Source organism: Cygnus atratus, chromosome 2 (genome assembly GCF_013377495.2).
Source record: "Cygnus atratus isolate AKBS03 ecotype Queensland, Australia chromosome 2, CAtr_DNAZoo_HiC_assembly, whole genome shotgun sequence".
NCBI classification, from domain to species: domain Eukaryota; kingdom Metazoa; phylum Chordata; class Aves; order Anseriformes; family Anatidae; genus Cygnus; species Cygnus atratus.
Window position 1 is genome coordinate 71,690,657 of NC_066363.1, and position 21,641 is coordinate 71,712,297.

A 21,641-nucleotide genomic window follows, 5' to 3' on the forward strand; every position below is an offset into this window, starting at 1 on the left:
ACTCACTAAACTATATGCCCCTAATAGTAATCTGATTGTTATAATTTTATTTTTTTTTTTTACTATAACCATTTTAAAATCTTTTATGTGTAGCAGTGACTGGAAATGACCCTGTTCTTGAGAGCCTTGGATGACTGTGCTTCGCCACTTACATTTTTTTGGGTAGTCACCTTTAGTTTAAGCAGAAAACACTGTTATTCTTCAGTGAGCCAAATCTGATTCCTTCTCACTTTAAAGTTGATATGAATGCATGGGCCATTTCAAGCAGAAGTCTTGCTGTTTCTAGTGTGTCCCAACAGAAACTCAGAAGTTGTCCTTACACTGACAGTAGTTCATTGTTGTTCTGCCAGTGGGGACCACTGCAAGGCAAATGGAAAACTGACTTTGAGGTGGGTGGTGCAAAACCTTCAGTTTGTACTACACCTTGGTTCTCTTCCACTTGCAGTTTCAATATTCAGACGGGATAGTGACTGAAATACATGCTGTATATGAAGTTTATTTCCAGTGTTGTTACTGTGGAGCATGGTCCTGGCAGGGCTCTCTGTAACTTAAGGCAAGACCGCACCCAACTCTGTAATTTGGTTCTGTGGTTGTATAAAAAAGTGTTTCTCAGTGCCCTTTAAATACATGATTTTTCCATAACTTGATTAATTTCTTATAAGTTTAGTTCAGATGAGACTTGAAATTCTTCAGAAGGGGGGATACATGCATTTGGTCTACGTAGAAATGAGCATAGAAAGGGAATGGAATGAATTCCAATCTTCTGCTACCACAAGTGATAACATCTTAATTACCTTCATAAACTCATCCAACTCCCTCTGAAACAGATCAGATGTTTTGTTGTTGCTGTTTTTATTGGGATGCTCTTCCAGTAACTCACTGCGGCACTGTCAGAAAACACAGACAGGGAGAAAGAGGAGGGGGAATGCCCTTGGTGTGAAGGAGCAGCTGGGATGTGCAGAGCTCTCCTGTGGTGTGGACAAGGTTCTGGTGAGAGCTCGTGGGTCAAACCAACAGGAGGACAGGGAGGGAGGCAGTGTGTGTGGGGCGTTACCAAACTCGGGGGCTGGGTGAAGAGTAGATGAAGCCTTCTTTAAAGCCCTCGAGGAAGTCGGAGGATGGCAGAGCCTGGCACTCCTGGGCTCTGTGAACCTCCCTGTCACCTGCTGGAAGGGCAGCACGGCTGGGCACATGCGGTCCTGGAGACTTCTGAGGGGGTTAGGGGCAACTTCTTGACAGAGCCTGGTTGGGCCACTGAGGGACCTGCTGTCCCTGCTGGAGTGGGGGAGATGTGGTCCATGTCAGCCTTGGCCATGGTGAGCGTGAAATACTGAAGGTGACGATCCTGAGGGGAGGGAGGAGAATCACAGAGCCCAGGCGTGGGGCGTCAGGCCTGCAGCCTGTGTCTTGTCCAGGGAGCAGGAGGCTGGGATCCCACGGGAGCAGCTCTGAAGGGCAAAGGAGATGAGGGAAGCTGCCAGGTCTGTATGGACCACATCCTGCAGATGGGAGAATGGTCCATCCTGATGCCCAGGGAAACAAGCAGACAAAAGCCAAAACCTGGCTTGGCTATACCAAGAGCTCATGGTGCAGCTGTGCTGCAAAAAGGCCATGTACAGGAGGTGGAAGCAGGGCCAGGCTACAAAGAAGGGCTTTAGAAATACTGCCTGGGCACGTAGGGATGGGGTTAGGAAACCCAAAGCTCAGCTTGAACTGGCAGGGACATCAAGGGGCAAGACAAATTGCTTCAGTATCTATGTGGGCAGTAAAAGGCCAAACAAGGAAATGCGAGCTCACTGCTTACTGGGGTGGGTGACTTTGTGGCAGTGGACACAGTGGCTGAGGTCCTTAATGCCTTCTTTAAACCAGTCTTCACCACCAAGGTCTCACAGGCCTTGAGGCTCAGTGAAGGGGCTCAGAGACGTGAGGAATGACTGGCAGTGGTTGTAGACTGAGGCAGGGATTATGTACAAGAACTCATGGAGATAGAGAGGTCCCTGGTGGCTGGACAGAGCAGCAAATGTCACACCCATCTTTGACAACAGCCCAGAGGACAACATGGGAACCTAAAAACTGGTTCTCTTCACTTTGGTCCCTGGAGAAATTACGGAGCAAGTCTTCTTATGCCTGACCTACCTGTTTGCCTTCTGTGTTTGAAAGACTGCATTTGTGGTTAAGAGGAAAATAGTGGATATAATTTGCTCAATCCCAGCAAAGTTTTCAACACTGTCTGCCACAATCATCTTCTTTCAGTCAGGACGTTATGCTCTGAATTGTTGGACAATTTGATAGCAAAAAAGTTGGTTGGATGTTCAGGTCCAGAAGGTGGTGGTAATGGGACCTACGCTGTCTGTAAGCCAATTATAAATGGAATAAATCAGGGGTCTGTGCTGGGCCCTGTCCCATGTGACAGCCTCTCTTCATCAGAGACCTGCAAGAAGTGAGACACTGCTGTTCTTGAGTTTGTAGATGACTCCTGATTGCTGTGACACACAATCAAGTCAGGGCAGCTGCCCAGAGGGACCTAGCCAGCAGGAACTTCATGAAATTAATCAAGGGCAAATATCAAGTGCAGCTGCTGGCCAGGAAGCTCTGTTGCAAGGGTAAAGGCTGGAGCCCAGCTGGGAGCATTTCTGTGATAAGGCAGACAAGCTGAGCATGAGCCAGCAGCATGCCCTGGCTGTAGGGATGGCCAACGCTGCCCTGGGCAACCCAGTACAGGAAAGACATAAAGTAACTGGAGCAAGTTCATCAGAAGGCCCCAAAGCTGTGTGAAGGCTGGAGCACTTGCCCTGTGAGGGAAGGCTGAGGTCTCGTTCAGCCGGCAGAAGAGACAGCTTCAGGGGAAGTGATGGGCCTGTGAGCTGTCTGCAGAGCCCTAGGATCCCCAGAGCAACCTGGTCTGATCTCAGAGCTTACCCTGGAGGTTGGGCTAGACGTCCTCCCATAGGCCCTTCTAGCTTGAATTGTTGTCCGTGATTCATTCTATGAATATTTTAAAACTACCTTGAAATTACAGCTAAATTTATTTGCAATCTATTTGTGTCCTTGGGTTCTTGTGCTTCCTAGTGTTGTTCTTTGCCTAAAATTTTATTTTGCAATGTAATAACTAAGAATAATAACATTCAGTCTCAACATTTGATAAACCAAACAAGCCACACTCTTCTAATTTCCTCATGTGAAATACAGTCCCTGTTCCCTTTGCATCCCCCTCTCTACACCTGTTCTGATTTGAATTCGTTTATCTTGCACGTAGGTGATTACAGCACTGCGGTACTGCACAAATCCAAATACAGGGTCAGTGAAGAAATATTTGTATCCTGTGCTAGCTACACTTGCTACTGAAAACATTCTGCAGTACAGTCCTGGCATAGATCTTTTTTATTTTATTTTTCAACTGTGTCCTGCCCATACTAACCCTGTGGCTGTTTATCATTTCCTGATCTCACTTTCTGTATATGGAAATATGTAAGCTCAGACTTACGCAAAATTATTGTGCTACAGAAATGACTAATGATGACAAATCTTGCTATTAAAAAGGTTTTTCTGGTATTTGCCCTAAATATTTTTCTAACTCATTAATTTTCATTACTCTTAGTTGAATCATTTTCCCTCAGAAGCTGTTAAGTGTTATGGACATGAGTCTTTCAAACATTTGTACACAGAAATCTTGTCCTCTCTTAAATTAGATCTATTGATCTTTTCTGGTGAGTCACTTTCATCCAGCACCCTAATCATTTGGATGTGAATGGAAAAGATTTCTTTATAACAAAATGTTTTCATATACTTTTGTTTTTAGGATAGTGTAAATAGACTGCTGAAATATGCCTTAAATCTCACAGATCATGGATACCTAAAAGGTGTGAGACAACCTTTTAAGTATATTGAGCAAGGAATTAATTATTTGCCTTGTACTAAAAGTGCTTTTGAGATACTCTGATTTCTACTTGGTCATGTGGAATTGTAGTCCTTCTGGGAAATAGGACATTATTTAAGTGGTAATTAAGAATAATTAATTTCTGGTGATACAGCAAGCTTCCCCAGTCATAACTTCTCTTGTTTCTCCACAAATTCCTCCTTTGGGAAATTTTTGAAAGCTACTATGGAAGGGAATTCTCATAGTTTTCATTCTCAATGAGATTACCAGTTGAATGTTGGTAATCTGTCATGGAGAATATTAAATGGCTTTTGTTGAGATGCCATTTGGCTGATCACAGCTGATATATTTCTTTTCACTTTAACTGTTGAAAGAGAAGTAACTCATCTGTAGATTCAGTAAGTGTAAATTTGAGCTTGTGAGACTAATGCAGAATGCTGGGCCCTCTGTAGAGTCCGTCAGCTAAATGTTTATGAATAAACAAAGAGCTCTTCACTCCAGTGTTTATTTTCTATCTCCCTTTCAAGTGTAGTTGCAGAAGCGTCCTGTGTCTGGTCTTGGTATGTGGGCATCTTACAAAGGCAAGGCTGACACCGATTCCAGCACCACCCTGTTGATCCCTGAAAGGGAATTTTCCAAGCACAATAGTCCAGGTACTGCACAAGATATGTCTAGAACTAGTCACCCATTGGTTACAATATATTTTGGAACACAAAAACATTTAACTTTGTATGAGCTGTGGGAGCCCAGCAGTGCCCATGGGCGTGCTGCCCTGTGCCGGCCCCGCCACAGGTCACGGCTGGGCCTAGCAGCCAAGATGGTGGCGCCTCGCCTCAGGGACAGCCTGGGGGAGGGAGAGGCTGAGAGGGGCTGTGAGGGCTGGCCCCAGCCCCCTGCCCTGCACAGGACTGAGGAGGCAGAGGAGTGGGGGTGGAGGGGTGCAGCTGGGGCTGGGAAGGACAGGTGGGTGGGTGGATGGTGTTTTAGTTTTTAGCTTTGTTTCTTACCTTGCAACTCTACTTCAGTTGGTAATAAAAGCAATTACCTTTCCCCAAGTTGAGTCTGTTTTGCCTGTGATGGTAATGGGAAAGTGATCTCCCTGTCTCGACCCACGAGTATGTCCCACCTTATTTTCTCCCCATCATACAGAAGAGGGGCAGTGAGAGGGCAGCCACCCAGCATCAACCCACCACAAACTGTTGCAAGCAAGCCAGGGTTGTTGATCTTCAGTAAACTTAATTATTCACTTGGAAATTATTTCAATTTCTACTTGATTGAATGATATTAGAATTTCTGCCATGAGACAGAAACAGAAGCAAACTCCATGGCACTGATTAGCTATCATGATAAAAATGAATACTGATTTATTTTTAATATCCTCTTTTGTTACCTGGCAAAACTAAGGCTCTACATTTATTCTACTTCATTTTCAGTTAGGATTTATTATTTCAGCAGTTGCAATACAAAGTTGCAATCTCCTCTTTATTTTAAAGAATATGGGTGGACAACGTCCTATCATTAGAATACTACTGGAAGCTCACAGGCTGCTGAATGCAGCAGCGCTGCTTGGAAGACAGTGTTATGTCTGTGCACAGGCACAGCTCCAGCAGTCTGCAGATCTTGGAGTCTTGAGAGGAAATGCAAGACTCTTCCCCTGTCTGTGTCACGCTCGTGTCTGATATCAACATCCCTGTGGGAGAGCTAAAAGAAGAGTATGCATCTTCCCTAACGTTTTTAGAACACCTGCCGGACCTCCCACTTAACAGCATGGGACAGTACATCCCTTACTTACTTCCATCAACCTGAACTGAAACAAAATAAAGACATTTAAAAAAAAGCATACTTGACTTCTGTCAACATTTTTTTTCCTTTTTGAAAGGAGGTTGTCCAGTTTAATCCTCATGAAAGTGGGAAAAATAACAATAGTGGGTTAAAGCCAGAATTTAAGAAAATACATTTAAATATATATATATATTTTACTTAAAAATGACTTTCTTCAGCATTCAAAGACCTAAGAGCTAAACTATATCATATATACCTCAGGTAACAAAGTGACAAAAGATTTAATAAACCAGACTATATAAAAAGCAAGAGGGTTTGTTGTTGTTGTTATTTTTTTCAGAAAAAATGTATTTGTGATTTAGCTGATCATATAAAAAGCATTAAGTTTTTTAAAAAATGTGTATTTTTTTCAAGTGTTAATGGTTTCACCATTCATTGTAGCTACATTCCAAAGCCCTGTAACATCAGGACACATTATCCTTATCTGTGTAGCACAGTGAGTGTAATCATTACACTGAGGTCACTCTCATCACTACTTCCCCAGAGCCGTTATCCTCTGATGAATCTTCCTGAGGCCTCATGCGGTTGAATAGATGTAACAATACGTAGCCACACTGAAATCTTGGTGAGGTTAACTGTGTTGGGTGAACTAAATTTCTGTTTCTAAATGCAGTCAGCGGTAACCACAATGTCCTTCCTGCTGAGGATTCTCCTCGATTGCTCTCTTCTATATCTGTAGCTTTATCATAATTTAACACATCCCAGTGTAGATTCACAGCCCTCCAGCGCTTAAACACTCGATAAACAGATGCACCTTCATGTACAATAAGTCCTGAAATTAAGAAAAGAAAGCATTAGTTTTTACAAAATGTCACTGCATATCATTTCGAGAGCAAATAAAGCTGTAACTTCATAATACCATGTTGTAATGAATCTGGCAATTGCCAGAATCCATTAAATTGCTTGTAACTCTCATAATTCAAATAAATTATACGTATGCAATATAATATTAATGTGTTTAAGATTAGGGAAGGGAGCATGCATGTATTTAGTGTCCTTGTATATTTATAGCAATTTTAAACCCTTCCATTATATACTTAACCAAAATCCAAAATTTACACAAACTTCCCAGTCATTATAATTAGGAAATACAATTATTTTGAATGGAAGCTCAACATGACCAATACTGGAACTATCTGAGCATGCCTAACTGAAAAATATATCTAGATTTAAGTAAACCAATATAAATCAACCTGACCAGCAGATTTGTAAATTGATTGTTTATGCTGGTGTTATCCTTGTTCACAGTAAGTCCTATTTATTGATATTTTTACTTGTTTAAGTAGATCTTTAAGTCAGACCTTCTGTAATAGTCTTACATTTGTTCAACAGTGTTTTTTAGAATTCAGTACAAACAAATGTAACTGTGTTCACAGTCTTATTTCAATTTGGGAACATGTAACAGTTACAACAACCTTGAACAGCTGCAAGAGTAATGACTTTCTTGCTTCAGTAGAGCAAGAAGAAATTACATGTTATGATTAACAATGATGAGCATGGCAAGGATGATGGGAATTCTTCTTTTGCTTCAAAATTCAGTAGACAAAAATCAAGAATCACCCTTTTTGTTGAGATTCAGGAATTCTTTTAGAAGGTCCTTTCGAGGAAAATATAATTTATCTGGAGTCCTAAATAGACCAATCTGCTTCTGAGCTTCCGTGTAGCTAATACGTACTGTAAGCATGCAAGCAATTAGCTTACTTAAATGAAATTCTTATTTTTTTCATAGGTATGCATATATTTTTACTTTTTTTTATATTTATATGCACATTATTTGTGCATAAGTGATTTAAATATGGATTTACTCAGGAAATCCATGGAGCTTCAGCCTTATTGGTTTTTTCCTCTGTTCCTCAGCAGGCCTGGCAACATGTATGGTTCTGAGCAATGTCATATGCTCACTCTGACTCTCTGCTTTGAGAGGAGAGCAGTCTGCCTACCCAAACACATTTATAAATTAATTGTCCAGAGTGTTTTCTGCCTAAAATTTTCCTATATGTTGCAAAATCTTTATTATCATCTGTGGTGCCACAGGCTACAGTTCTTTATCACAAGAGATTGTATATTACCTGTTCCTACACAACAAAATCGTGATTTAAGCATCTGAGTCTCTCAGTGGGGCTAACTGATACATGAAAAGAGCCATTCAAAGAAAGATGACACAAGCAGAAAGGGTGATAAAAAATGCATATGAAGAGCAAACTGCAGATTCAAGTGCAATGATTTGCAGTGCCTAGCCTAACACATTTTTAAAGAGCATTACATTGAAAGATGGATAAACACAAAGATGCAGAAGGACATGATTTCAGACATAGTAGTCCTCCAAGCCTTTCAAGTCGCCTAGAATTCATTGAAGCATCTGATACAGGCTAAATGACATTTGATCACATACAAAATCTGCAAACCAAATAAGCCATGGTTTTATTGCTGTGACAAAGATTCCTTTTTTTTTTTTTTTCTTCTTTTTTTTTTTCCTGATGGATTTCCTATGGAATGGTAAGAGCATAACTGTAGCTTCCCCCTACCTGTCCCTAGATCATACTATTTTTCAGTCCAATCTTTCTCAAGATTGTGATGAAGCAAAATTGAGAGAACCTATTTACCCCAATCTAAAGATTTCTGATACCTGCCTACTCTGCCCTGGAACCCAAACAATGTATTTCAGAACACAGAAGGAAGCAGCTGAGGAAGGATCACTGAGACACTTAAAGATTAAGAAGTATCACCCCAGAATTATGACAGAAAAGTCACAGGTCTGTTTCTTTAAGAACTTTTTTTCCTGTTTTTGAGTTTTTCAGGATTTACTGAAATTATATTTTCAGGTTTTTCTCAACAATGGTAAAGAAGAGAAATTGTCTTTAAAATGGAAGCTGTTGTTCACATATGCTCTAAAAGAGCTAAGGAACAAAGGAGCAAATATTACAAGGATTGAAACAAAGCTGTCAGATTTGGCAATGCTGAAGGTGGAAAAAAAACGCTTTCATAACTTGTCTCTTCAAAAACTTACTTTCCTATCTGATAAAACTACATATTCAAACAGACTTATGTCAAAGAGGCAAAAGAATGCCAGGACTTGTTTGTCTCTTTTGAAAGATACTTTCAGGGGAAAACAAAAACAAAAAAAACTCTGCACTAAAAGTTCTGAGAGCATAAACAAGAGGAAATCTGGGTAAGGTTTAAATGCTGGATGTGATTTTCCAGTTACAGAGAAGTTCTGATGCTCAGAATATGTGCAGTTAGTCACTAAAGTGAAGGTGTAAGATACTGGCAAAGAATCTTTTTCTTAAGAGTTCCACAACAATGAATGGGGTAGAAGAGAAAAAAATGATACATCCTTGAATTACACTAACTTGTTCCAAATACCATGGTTTCAATAGCACAGAGGACATATTTGTACAGTCCTAGAGGAAAAAATTACAGATCAGCAGAATACCTTGTTTGACCTATACGTTCCCAAGAGGAAGTGTTAGAATTCAGTGCTGTTAGCTGTTCTGATGTTCTGTCCAAGTAACATCTACAAGGGACAGAGTCTGTGGGATGAGGGACCTAGCAAAATGTGCTAAGGCTCTAAGAAGGCTTTACCTCCACAATTTATTTCTAAAATGTAGCGATTGTGATGGGAGCCAGACAACAGGATTACATGGACATCATTTTTGTTCTTTTATTGCAAAGTACTATGAAATTCTTCCTTTTGCTCTGTCCAAAGGGTTTCATATCCCAAGTCACAAGAACACTTGAGCTTTTTCATACTGAATGTCTGTATAAGAAGGGCACAGCTTTGTTCAGGGGTGGCATTAGGTTCTTATGTTGTTTTAGTTATCACACTAATTTCTCTTACAGTGTTTTAGAAATGGTACTCCCAGAAGCATAAAAACTTTTACTGGGGAATAAAAAACACTTGAGAAATAACTTCAACCATTGGACAAAAATGCCAGAGTCCACAAATGAGAAAAAAAAAAAAACAACAATAAATTGGTTAAAATGTTAAACGCCTGCTCTAAAAATATATTAATTACAAAGAACTTCTGCCTGTACATATTTACAACTAAGTGAGTTAGTTACACAAGAGTTGCAAGGTATTTGGGGCAGTTAGGGAGAAAGAGGCTTTAAAGAGTGCTTGAAAGAGGACTGTTTCATTGGCCAAAGAAAACTAGTCAGAGAAAAAGTGGAAGCAGAAAAAGGAGTGGGAGGCCAATAAGGAGTAGGAGAACAAAACAGGGGTGGAGGCCAAACAAAGAAACTAAAGCCGAGAAAAAGTGAAGGCTGAAAAAGTGTGAGAGGCTGAAAAAGGTTGGAGGCCAAAAAGGAGTGGGAGGTTGACAAAAACGTAGATGCTGAGAAAAAAATGGAATATGGAGGGGGGGTGGGAAGCCCAGAACACGTTAAGATTTAAAAAAAAAAAAAAAAAGGATGGGAGGCTGACAAAATGCAGAGGTTTAAAAAACATGGAGGTCAAAAAGTGGTTGGAGGCATAAAAGGGGAGAGGGGACAGAAAGAATTGGGAGGCTGAAAAAGGGTGGGGGGGGCAAAAAGCATTAGGAGGCCAAAAAAGGCTGGGCAAACTGAGAAAAAAAAATGGCAGGATTAGGAAAACATAAATCTTGAGAAAGAGTTAATAGTGGAAAAAAAAAAAGCAGAAGCTGAAATAAAGTGGAGGCCAAAGAGAGGTGAGAGGGTGAAAAAAAAAAGTAGAGCATGAAATTGGCTGAGAGTCTCAAAAAAATGGAGTCTGAGAAAAAGAAAAAAGAAAGTGGAGGCCAAAAAAGGATGGGAGGACCCAAAGGGATGGGAGACTCAAAAAAAGTGGAGGATCAAAAGGAGAATAATTGAAAGCCATAAAACGTTGGGAGGCAAAAAGTCATAGTGTGAGAAAAACTGGAGACTGAAGCAGTGTGGGAGGATAAGAGAAAAGTAGTGGGAGAAACAGAGTGGGAGGCTGAGAAAAAGGTACATTCTGAGAAGCAGAAATCAAGTGTATGGGGCTGATAAAGTTGGACTTTGAGAATAAGAGGATGCTGAAATAGGATTTAAGGCTGAAAAGGGTCGTAAGGCTGAGAAAAACGTTAATTAAAAGGCCGAGGCTAAAAAAGGGTGAGAGGAAAAGAATAAGTGGGAGGCAGAGAAAAATAAAAAAGCTAAGAAAAAAAGTTGATTGTGTAAAGGGTTGTGAATATGTCATTACCTTTGGGCAAACTACTTTTTAAATGATGACAACAAAATATATTCAAAAAATAGAGCTATTTAGATTTCAAAAATGACCAAAAAATTAATATTGTTAATGCAAAGCTATAAGGAGATGCAGCTGAAGGCAGTCGGACTAAATCTTGGTTGTACCTCTCATTCACTTGTCTTGGAATGGGTGCTGCACAGGCAAATCCATATATATGCACAGATTTTGATTGAAATAAACAGATTCTAGTGGGAGTATAGATATCCACTCATTGCAGGTCCTTTGTAAGACTAAGCTTGAACTGAGAGAATGTCATGGATGACTAAATACAAATGAGAACAGAGGACATACAAAGAACTGTGTCTGGCCATAAGCATTGTGCAGTGGTAAAAGCATATGTTAATGCCTTTTGGAAGTCATTAGCATAATCGACAGTGTTGTGTTTTTACATAATTCACGAATAATAATTACATTAATCTATTAGAGAACTTTATTCAAAGATTTTAAATTAAAACTATCTGTCTAAAATCATTTATTGATGAAATGAAAAGATAAAGTTGAATATATTAACAAGTATTTTCAAAAGTTACAAGAATTCTTGGTTTTACAAGCCTGCAGAATGCAGATTACTTTAAATTATTTGCAGATTGAGTAGGCTGAATGAATCTGAATTATCAGAATTTTACAATTACCAAACTGCCGCTTTCTGAATTTCCAGATATATAGTTAACTGTTAAGTCATATCAGCACTAAACTTCATAATTACAAAACCAGTGTTCAAATATGTTTACTTATAGTCAGTTTCAGTGGAAGTGATGTAAAAGTTTGCATGTATTTCTTTATGATAGGACTGTAAAAGATGCATTTAGGTCCTCACAGGCAGGTCAGTTTATCTGGTGGATGAAGATAGCTATGCATCCACTTTGTTCCTGCATGGTGCCCGTTAGATAGACGCTCCGCAGCTGTCTGAGGTTCATGCTAGCTCAGTAGCTTCCTGGCCAGAGGTGTCTTTAGCCTGACTGACTAGAAAGGCAGCCACCTAGCTCATGTAGCAATCTACTGAAGGCACACCTTACTATAGTTTACTTCTGTAGATAAATTCAGTAATATTTCTTCTCATCCACAGACATTCCCAACTGATTTTTAGATTGATTTGATTCAGGTGTTTTAATAACCAAAGAAACAGAAAGACATGAACATCATTTAAAATAACTGGTTACTCCAATTGGCTGATGCATACCAGAGTAGATTTTGAAAATTGGAATCTATGTGAAAAAACAGAATTCCATATAAATGAAAAGCTTAGAATACCTGAAGCACATTTTCTCTACACTTGGAGTTTTGTTTTCTTTTTAACAAAGGCAAAAAACTCAGAAATTAAGTGCTCAGCAGGAAAAAAACAGTATTCAAGAATCAGCACATAGCAGTAGGACCTGTAACTGAGTTTTGTTTGTTTGTTTGTTTAAATTAAAAGTTGAGCACCTGTCCAGACCAACGTTATCTTTGTTTCTCTGTCTGAGAAGATCTGGGTTCACCGAAGAAAGTCTGTGTCAGAAAATATACCAGAGTGGGCTTCTCATAAAAATTACAAAACAAATAGAAATGGTGATCCAGCTGAAATATAAATAAATATTCTTACAGTAATGAGATGGTGTCAATAAAAGATTATATGGCTTTATGGTTGGAGCAAAAGTCTTGATTTTAGGAATCACTCTGTCTCTTCGCACTTTACTGAGTTGAATTCAGCCTCCTCCTTCATTATTCCCATATAAGAGATTGGATAACATCAACCTTTATTGTTCCGAAATCTAAAAGCTAGCATCATATAGCATTTTACTTCTGCATTTACTTGGAACTGCAGTTCTAAGAATGTGGTTTAGTGTTTACTCCAAGTTACTAAACTCTCTCTGCAATTAATTGTAGCTATTACAGCAATCAATTCAAAGTTGTTTTACAAAATACTAAAAAAATTCCTATTTAAATATTTCTGGGTAAGTATATTATCAGAAAATTCAAAACTGGTCAAAATACTTTCCAGTAAATTGTATTTTCCTTTCTAACATTTTAGCTAAAGCTAAATGATGTGAGACTTTTTAATAGTGTAGTAAGTTATTATAGTCAGTAGTATCATGTGCTTCATAACTGTTTTTATGACGTACATAGAACTCAAGCCTGTCTTCTCCATTCTTTTCTATTACTAGAACAGCAACCTATGTAAGTCCATACAAATTAATTTTGGACACACAGTTTGATGACATCCTCACGGGCTTTTCCGGTCCTTCACGGTGGTACAATCTAATACAAAGTTGCATCAGTAGAAGACTTGATAGCACATAATTTTACTAATTCTCTTAATAATGTCATTGTTATTTTCACCTGTTTAGCTTTCTGAACTTTGCTAGCTGTCTGTATTTTCAAGTAGTTGAACCTGATGCTGTTCTCACCACTAAGATGCTTTGATCAATCTGAGAGTAAAGTGTCTTTGGTTCTTTTCTCTTTGCAGTATTTGTAACACTGTAAAAAGCAATATTTGCCGAAGGCACCAGCTGAGAATAAATCTGCAAAGAACTGGAGTGATCAATTAGAGTGACCAATTAGAAAAATAGATAGCCACAGTCTTAAACCACAGTCTGTGCTGTTTAAAGTTTTTGAGCTTACCTATGCACACTAGATCCATAAAACCATACATTCCATAGCAGATTTGAAAAAGGATGTCCTTTCTTTGCCATACTGCATAGGGGCTGAAGGCTGACCATAGAAGCCAAGTCACACTTGCTACTAAGAACAGAGATCCTAGGATTACAGCAACCATCTGCACTTTCTCAACCAGTGTTATAGTAATGCTTTGCCACTAAAAGAGAAACAAAGTTGTATAAGATAAAAATGTTATTATTTTCTGATTGTACATTCAATGCCACTTTTTTTTTCCTGAAATCAGAAGTTATTTTTAAATTTATACATATCTTCATAGATTTTTACTAATATTCTCGACACTGACATTTTATATATTTTTTTCTACCTATTTTACTTTTAGTTAAGGTAAAACTAATAGTTGCTTCCCCATCCCCTCCAGCATCACTAACATCACCATCTAGTTGTGAACTTCAGAAGAGTTATTAGTTTTATTTTTGTTTTGACCACATAAAACAAAACAAAAAATACTCCTAGAAATTGAACTCAGTCTTTCATATTTGTAAACTAATGAGCAGGATAAAAACAACGTTGGGAAGACAACCTTAAGTTGGTTTTATGTTAGCGTAACAAGTTGAAAGTGGCACCTTTCCTTTCCATCCCACTCCCCTCAAAGTCTAAAGCCATTTTCCACTTTCCTGCTGCTCATCAAAGAAGCTCCTGGCTATCTCCAGGCATACCAAGGGAGCTGGGGTTCTCAGCAAAAACCCATGCTAACAGTACAAAGAGACACCCCCAGCCTAGTATGTAGGCAACCTGACATCTGAGGAAGAGCCCTGAATATAGGTAGCATGCACATTTCTTTCCAGTGCACCTTAATTATGCCTGTCTTTCCTGGGAGGGCTGTATCCTCTATGTGTGAGGTGACTCGGATTTATGATGTGAAAAGATTTAAATATAAAGAGTATGCTTACTGAATTCTGTCAAGATAAGAACAGAAATGAAATTTTGTTAAAACAAAGAGTCACTAGAGCAAAATACAGCATAACAAAAAAAGCATTCTAGCTTGCCCCTTTTATATATGGTCTTTCTTGGCCTATTCCTTGTCTGAATTAGTTTGGTAGACTCCACACTGTAGACCCATCAACTATTCCAGAGCTAGAGGGCAGGATTTTTAGACTGACATATTTTTTGTTCCTAATTTTGAACATATCTGCCCACTTCAAGGGTTGCAATAGGGAGCAGGTGGAGAAAGAGCTACTGAACTTATCACCTCTTTTCCCATCTAGTAATAGTTTTTCATTTCTCTGCTACTTTATAAAACCTTTCTTTTTTAACCAGCAGTTGGGTACCCAGTAGTGTATGATCGTAAGATGCTAGAATAATTCAAGTTGCAATGGGCTGTGAGAGGTCTCTAGTTCATCTTGCTGCTTAACACACAGCCAGTGATGAGATGAGCCCAGGTTGCTCAGGGCTTAAAAACCTCCAAGTATGGAGATAGCTGAACTTCTCTGAGCAATCTGGTCCACTTCTTGACTGTCCTTAGGTCAAAAAACTTTCTTCTTATATCCAGTCTGACCCACCACTTAAGCTCTCTTTCTCCCATCAAGTACCACTACGAAGAGCCTGGGTGAGCGATGTGTACCTCTGCCCTTTCATTTCTTTCAGCTTTTCTCATCGACTTTTTTAGCTGTTGCCTAATTTGCACATCTGGTCCTGCTTACCTTCTCTTCTTGCAGCCTTCTGAATATAACAGTACAAAAAGATAGCCATACAACGATCTGTGAAGTATGTATCTTGAAATACTATCCATTTATAATTAACTTATTAAACACATACTAGCCGTTTTATTAAACTTAAAAGGTTGAAATGGGACTATTCATATTCAATAACATCTTTTTTACAGTAGAGTAACTATGGATACTCATTTCCTTTGCTAGGATTTATTTTTTTTAAATAAGGTCAAGGAAGGTCAATTACAACTGATGCATGACAGAATGGAGTGAGCTTCTCATGACTCAGATATTACTTGTATATGGGACTTAAATGTCAGGACTGAAATTCATAGAGCTCTCATAGGGATATGTTCAACAAAATTATTTTTCATTTCTCAGCTAAAGCCACATAGTGTAACCTGGCAGAAAACTGTCAAAAATGCTATTGGTTATGAATCTCTATCTTTTTTTCATTATTAGTTTGAGACAAACCCATAATATATTTGCTCAGAATGCCTGAAATCAAAGTATGTTTACATGAAGTAAAATTTAGTTTTATGCATTAACTGTTATGCAAAATGTTAAACTGTCAAGTTCATGGGAGAAGCTGACAATAAACTGAAAAAAAAAAGTTCTATCACTAAAATAAATAGCAGATCTTTGACAGTGCAATTTCCTGAGCTCACTTCACTTCAGCTTATTTTGAATTTTGTATTTTTTTTCTTAGGTTACTCATAATTATTTTTCAAAGATAGCAGAAGGAAAAGTAGTCCAAACATGCGGGATGAGTAACAGAGTGCAGTCTAGATATAAAGCCCACTCTTTATTCTGGTATTGTCTGGCATGCAATTTCTATTCCTGTCACCCATTCCCAACCAGAATCAACCACTCCTACCACTTTTTTTTCATGAAAAGGTCTCAGAAGGATCTCAGTAGGGCATCTGTTGATTTTCCCAAACTTTTTCTTTATAGAAAATCTTGACCTTGAAAAGTCCTAAGAGACATAGATATGACCCTAGCATGTTCTCAATAATGTATTCTAGTTATTTTGCTATTCTCCTGATCCGATGAATTGTCTGTCAAGAATCTAAGTAACTGAATCCCTCAACCTCTATAAATTCAGTAATTCCAAAGATTCAGCATATTAGCATACTACCAACCAGGAAGGTGAGCCACCCCAGTTACTGAGAAAATGCACAAGCCTTCCAGAGATTGTAGTTCCTAACTACTTTGCCTTTAAAAATCAAAGAACATTTAAAAAAAAAAAATACCAAGAACCTCTAAAAGGACTTGGATGTTTTCTTCTACTACTCAGCCACTTTGTCCTTTGTGGTATCTGCTGCCTTTTTTCTGTACTAAAGAAACTATACTCCTCCACCTTCCTCAATATGAAGGTCAGCAGTTACCAAGTAATTATATATTTTATAAAGGTTATGTTCCTATTGTTCTTATTAGTATAATCTGTAAGTTAAACTAATTGGTGAGATTCCACAGTAAAAGGAGAAGAACGATTGTGTGTGTAAGATACAAGGTATTCAAGAAGTCCAGAGAGTTTTATGCAAAACTAGTAACTCGTCTCCTAGCGCTAGGCAGCCTGCCATAAGAATCCAACACCGTAACAGTGGGATGGATTGGTGTTACGCTCTAACGTGATCAAGTTGGGGACCTTGGTTAGTGTGTATGTCCCTTCTTAGTGCAAGTGGCAAGACTGTGCGTGTTCCTAATGGCTAACTTACCAGAATTGAAACTTCCTTTCCCCTGGCCCCCAAACAATTTTGGTTCAGAAACTTATTCTGAGGCCGTCTCTCGGGAAATACATGCCTTCATTTTTTTCCCTTAACTTTTCCTGAGTTGGGTATGAATTATAAAGAGCAAGCAGGTTGGACTGAGGCAGACATATCTTTCACGTACTGAAGAAGGTATTCTATAGTTACAAGGATATTCATATGTAAATAAGTACAAAAGATTTAGGTCTTTAAGTAGACATAGACAATATTAGCCATCAGGCAATGAGAGGAATTGCATGGGACTGTATTGTTTTGTGGCACTGCATTTCATGACAAGATTATTGAAGAACAGCAGCTGTGATTAAAATGCTTTCTACTGTCCAAATTCTCATGCAAAGTTTAGCTAATACATGTCAATATACACTCTGACAAACACTTAAGAACAGGAGACTTTTTCTAAGACTAAGATTCTGTTTACAGTACCAAAAGCCATTTAAGCTTTATTTGATTTCTTACAAACATTCACCTTACTGCATGCCCTGCTATATGTTGTTATAATCATGTCACCTTTTAGTGTTAAAATTACTGCTTTCAATAAAGAGGTCACAAAAGTAATGTAGTAAAAATAAATCAGTGATAGTTAATGTTGAGAAACTGCATTTAGAATTTAACAGTCCGAATTATTTAACATTTTAAATTGAATAATCGTGTCATTAGTAGTATGCCATAATTTAAATCCATTATTTCCATAAAAGTATTTCTCATTTTCTTCATATAACTTGCCTTATAACTCTTAATTGCTCAAGATTATGAATTATAACTTCCTAATTCATTTTTGTCTTTTGCTGACTATACATTCTGTAATCAGTAAGAGTTCTTTTATCTAAGTTTGACCCAATCAGAAAAGATCTATACAGCCTTTCAGTGTCAGCCTCTATAAAGTACAATAAATATGGTGATAAAATTTTTGCTTAAAAATAAAAAATAAAAGAAAACTTTAAATATTTTGTATCTGAACAACGACAATAATAATTTTTCAAAGACAGATTCATAAAAAAAATCCTTTAATTTTCTGTGAAATAGGATCCCATTTCATGCTCCTTCCCACCATATCTGTAATGTTACAATGTACCATGCCATTCCTCTTGCCCATTAAAAGAACACTTTTTTTTTTTACCTTAATATACAGTAAAGAAAACTTTCCTTGAAGATGGTGCTTTCATAAACAAAATAGAAGTCATGCTTCTGATTTTAATACAACATTGTTTTTTTGTCCCTTTAGAACGTCCCACACTTTCACTTTTACTGACACTTTATTATGTTTTACTTTTAATCTTTTATTTACCATTGCTCTTCCTTTCATGAGTCATTCAGAAGTCTGATACACTAATGGCACCCTATAGTTTTGTTTCTGACCCCCTAAACCTTTTTTCCCCTTTTCTTCTAAGTGCTCTGTCAAGGAGAATTACTGCATAATTTCTTTTTTTTTTTTTTTTTTTGAGGTAGAGACTTCCAGAAGTTGAAAGAAATATACTGCTTTGAAAGGCTAACTGTTAAAAAATAAAGTTAATACAGTTATATGCATTATACGCATATATGCTCCTTACATATATATATGTATATGTTATATATGCTCCTTACTAACATAAAGATGAACACAATATTCAAAGATTTGTTGTCTTTGTGATAAATCAATATTAACTTTTTTTTAATGATGCCTTGTTAAAGCCCATTGATTATTATAAAACGTGTGGCAGCAATGTGATCTTAAAAGCACTGATTAAGAATGAAATTGCACTTAGAATACTTTATAGGAAAAATGCCTGCAGTGAAACTACAGGTTTTCTTACATCCTTAATAAAGAACATATGAAAATTGCTTATCACTCCCCACATTAGATGACAGAGCGTAGCTCTCCTACTGAGTTGGTGTAGTACCAACTCAGGAAGACTGGCAGCAGATGATGAGACAGAAGACATCCCTGGAAGTGTTCAAGGCCAGGCTGAATGGGGCCTTAAGCAACCTGATCTAGTGGAAGGTGTTGATGCCTATGGCAGGGGGGTTGGAACAAGATAATCTTTAAGGTCCCTTCCAACCAAAACTACTCTGTGATTCTATGAAGACACATAAGGATTATCCCATGTTTCTTAGGGTAACAACATCTTTTGCAAATGTATGCCTTTACCACTTTTTAAATTTGTGACTCAGTGCTCAGTTTTTCAAGCATGTCATCATAAGCAACAGGCCACATACACTTTCTTTAAATCCATATCAATCCAGAAATCAATGTGACTACTAAGGTTCTAGGTCCAGAACAAATAAAAAGTCATTATAAAAATGTATCTCCTTTAAAAAACGTAGTAAGAAGTAGCATACATGTGAACACTTGTTCATGATCAACCGTGTCATGTTGGTGTAATGCTAAATAAAATATAGAAGTACACTAGAGGAACTGGTCTGGTCTGAGACAATTTTATTTTTTTTAAGACTCTGAAGATACTCCTAATCTCTACTAGATTTGGATGTGTCAGTTTGACATGATTGCTGCCAGCTATCTACGCTATCTCTTCCAGATATGCTGTACGATTGCAATCACAGTAGCAAAGGTAACAAAAGGAAATGTGCACATGCTTCAACTGCCTCAGTCTGTAATCCAAAAAAATTGCTTAAATTGAAGAAGTGTTGGGGATTACAACCGCATTTTATTATGAAATCTGCTCACAGTAGACTCTCATTCCTTCTAGTCAGTCTGGAAGGTGCATTTAATATAAAATTAATTGAAAATAGCTGGCAGTGAACAAACCTGATGGTGACCTATTATAACATAGTATGGTTTACCCAAAGATGTATTGATTATAAGACTTCAAAAAGTCATTATAGATTGGTCTACTTGCTCTGGCTGCTAGAATCTGATAGCTTTGACAGGAACAAGTTCTTAAACAGTCATTCATTATGCATAACAGGATTTTCAATCTGTTTATGAATAAAACTTAAGCAAAAGTACTCAGTGATTTAGGTCCAATAAACCATTTTTAAAGTGCCTGTTCCTGCTAGTAGTCTAGATGATCAGATAATTAATTTTTCTAATGTGTTTTGCAGTACACAGAGAACACAATCTGCGTGATTTAATATGCAGAGATATTGTCAAGCTATTGACCAACCTGGATAGAAAATGCACAGGCACATACACGCAAACATTTGAAATGCCATTTTTGGCCATAGGCTTCTATTTTTATGTCCTTTTTAAAAATAACTGGTGCCACAAAAATTGCTGTTCACCTTTAATGCTTACCTATTTTGATAAATTATTAAGACAAAGTGCCTCTAGTCATAATTTCCACTATATTTTCTTTTTATGTATCAGACAGATCGTGAATACAGATAATTTGGCTTGTAATTTCTCAGTCTGCTTGGAAGGCTATACCAGTACTTTACTTGGGACATTATGAAAGCATAGCCTTCACTGCGGAGGTACAGTCCATCCATGCAGCATACATGCAATTTAGCTGGTAGTCCTTAGAAGCTGATAGCTCCTAGAAATGTTGGCTTATTGCATATACCTGATTGAGTAGAACATCTGCCCTTCCACTGGATGCATCTCAGATTTCTGAGTACCCAGAAGCCTGGAAATCCTGGAAATCTATTTCTCCTTGGACACAAAATGACAGTATCAAAAAGGGTTCTGGAGATGCATTTTCCTTCTCTCTAAACCTGTTGAGCTAAAACTACTGAATACTTTTAACAGGAAAAAATATGCTGACCATGAGGATAATATCATGCAATTCCAAACGTCTGTAAAAAATTGCTCAGCACGGAGGGACAGAACAAGCCTCTCTCACAAAAACACCCTGATCACCTGTCAGTGTACAGAGGGATCATCTGTTCTTGACCATTTTTGATGTCTTCTAGTCTATCTTATAGTATTGTAATAATATAGTATTATATTAATGCATTAATGTATTTTTCCAATCTAGGCCAAACACATGATGATGATTAGATGATGGAGCCAAAAAACATAGAGGTACAAACAAAATCAATTGGAAAAGCATGTTTAAGAAGTTGTTTTGTTTAAAGTACACAGCATTTTACTACTTTCTACTATTTGCTGCTAATCTGACTGAATCCATATCAGTATCAATCCATATCATCCTTATCTATTGCCACTTGATTCCTTTGCATCCTACAGAAACATTATTCACAGCTGAGAATCAGGCCTTTCACAATATTTCTGGCACAAAGCAACTCCTTACCATCAATTAGGCACAGGATCTGAAGTACCTTTATTGTCCAGTCTTCTTCCTATTGCTATATGGCAATGATGTGTTTCAGTAGTGAAGGGTACCTCACAAGAAAACATCTGAGTACAAATATTGGCCTTGGGCCTTTTGGTCCTAACCAAAACTAATTCACAGAATAGGATGAGAATTTTCATGTGACCTCAGAAAATCTGGAAGATGCAGCATAAGGGAAGACGCAATCCTGTTTTCAAGTGCTTCCTTGTGAGATATAAAACAAGGAAACTTCAGATTTTGAGGGCAAGACGAAAGAAACATATACTTAGTTCAGAGGTAAGGTTGTTGCCTTGCCTAATCCCCAAGAAAGATACGTGTATCTTGGGTGAGGGCTAAAAGGCAGGATGCAGGGTATTATCAACTAGCATGTAATCATGGAGAAGACAA

General features: G+C 37.9%; 1 protein-coding gene across 1 annotated transcript in view; it reads right to left on the reverse strand.

The window, feature by feature from the left end:
• Positions 1-6,104: 6,104 nt before the first annotated feature.
• Positions 6,105-21,641, reverse strand: part of MARCHF11 (membrane associated ring-CH-type finger 11) — a 28,996-nt gene continuing 13,459 nt past the window's right edge. The window contains exons 3-4 of the mRNA XM_035560349.2: positions 13,548-13,740; positions 6,105-6,491 (exon numbers count right to left, since the gene is read on the reverse strand). Of these exons, the coding sequence (XP_035416242.1) occupies positions 6,169-6,491; positions 13,548-13,740 (516 nt within the window). The 3' untranslated portion in view covers positions 6,105-6,168. The remainder of the gene's footprint in view (positions 6,492-13,547; positions 13,741-21,641) is intronic.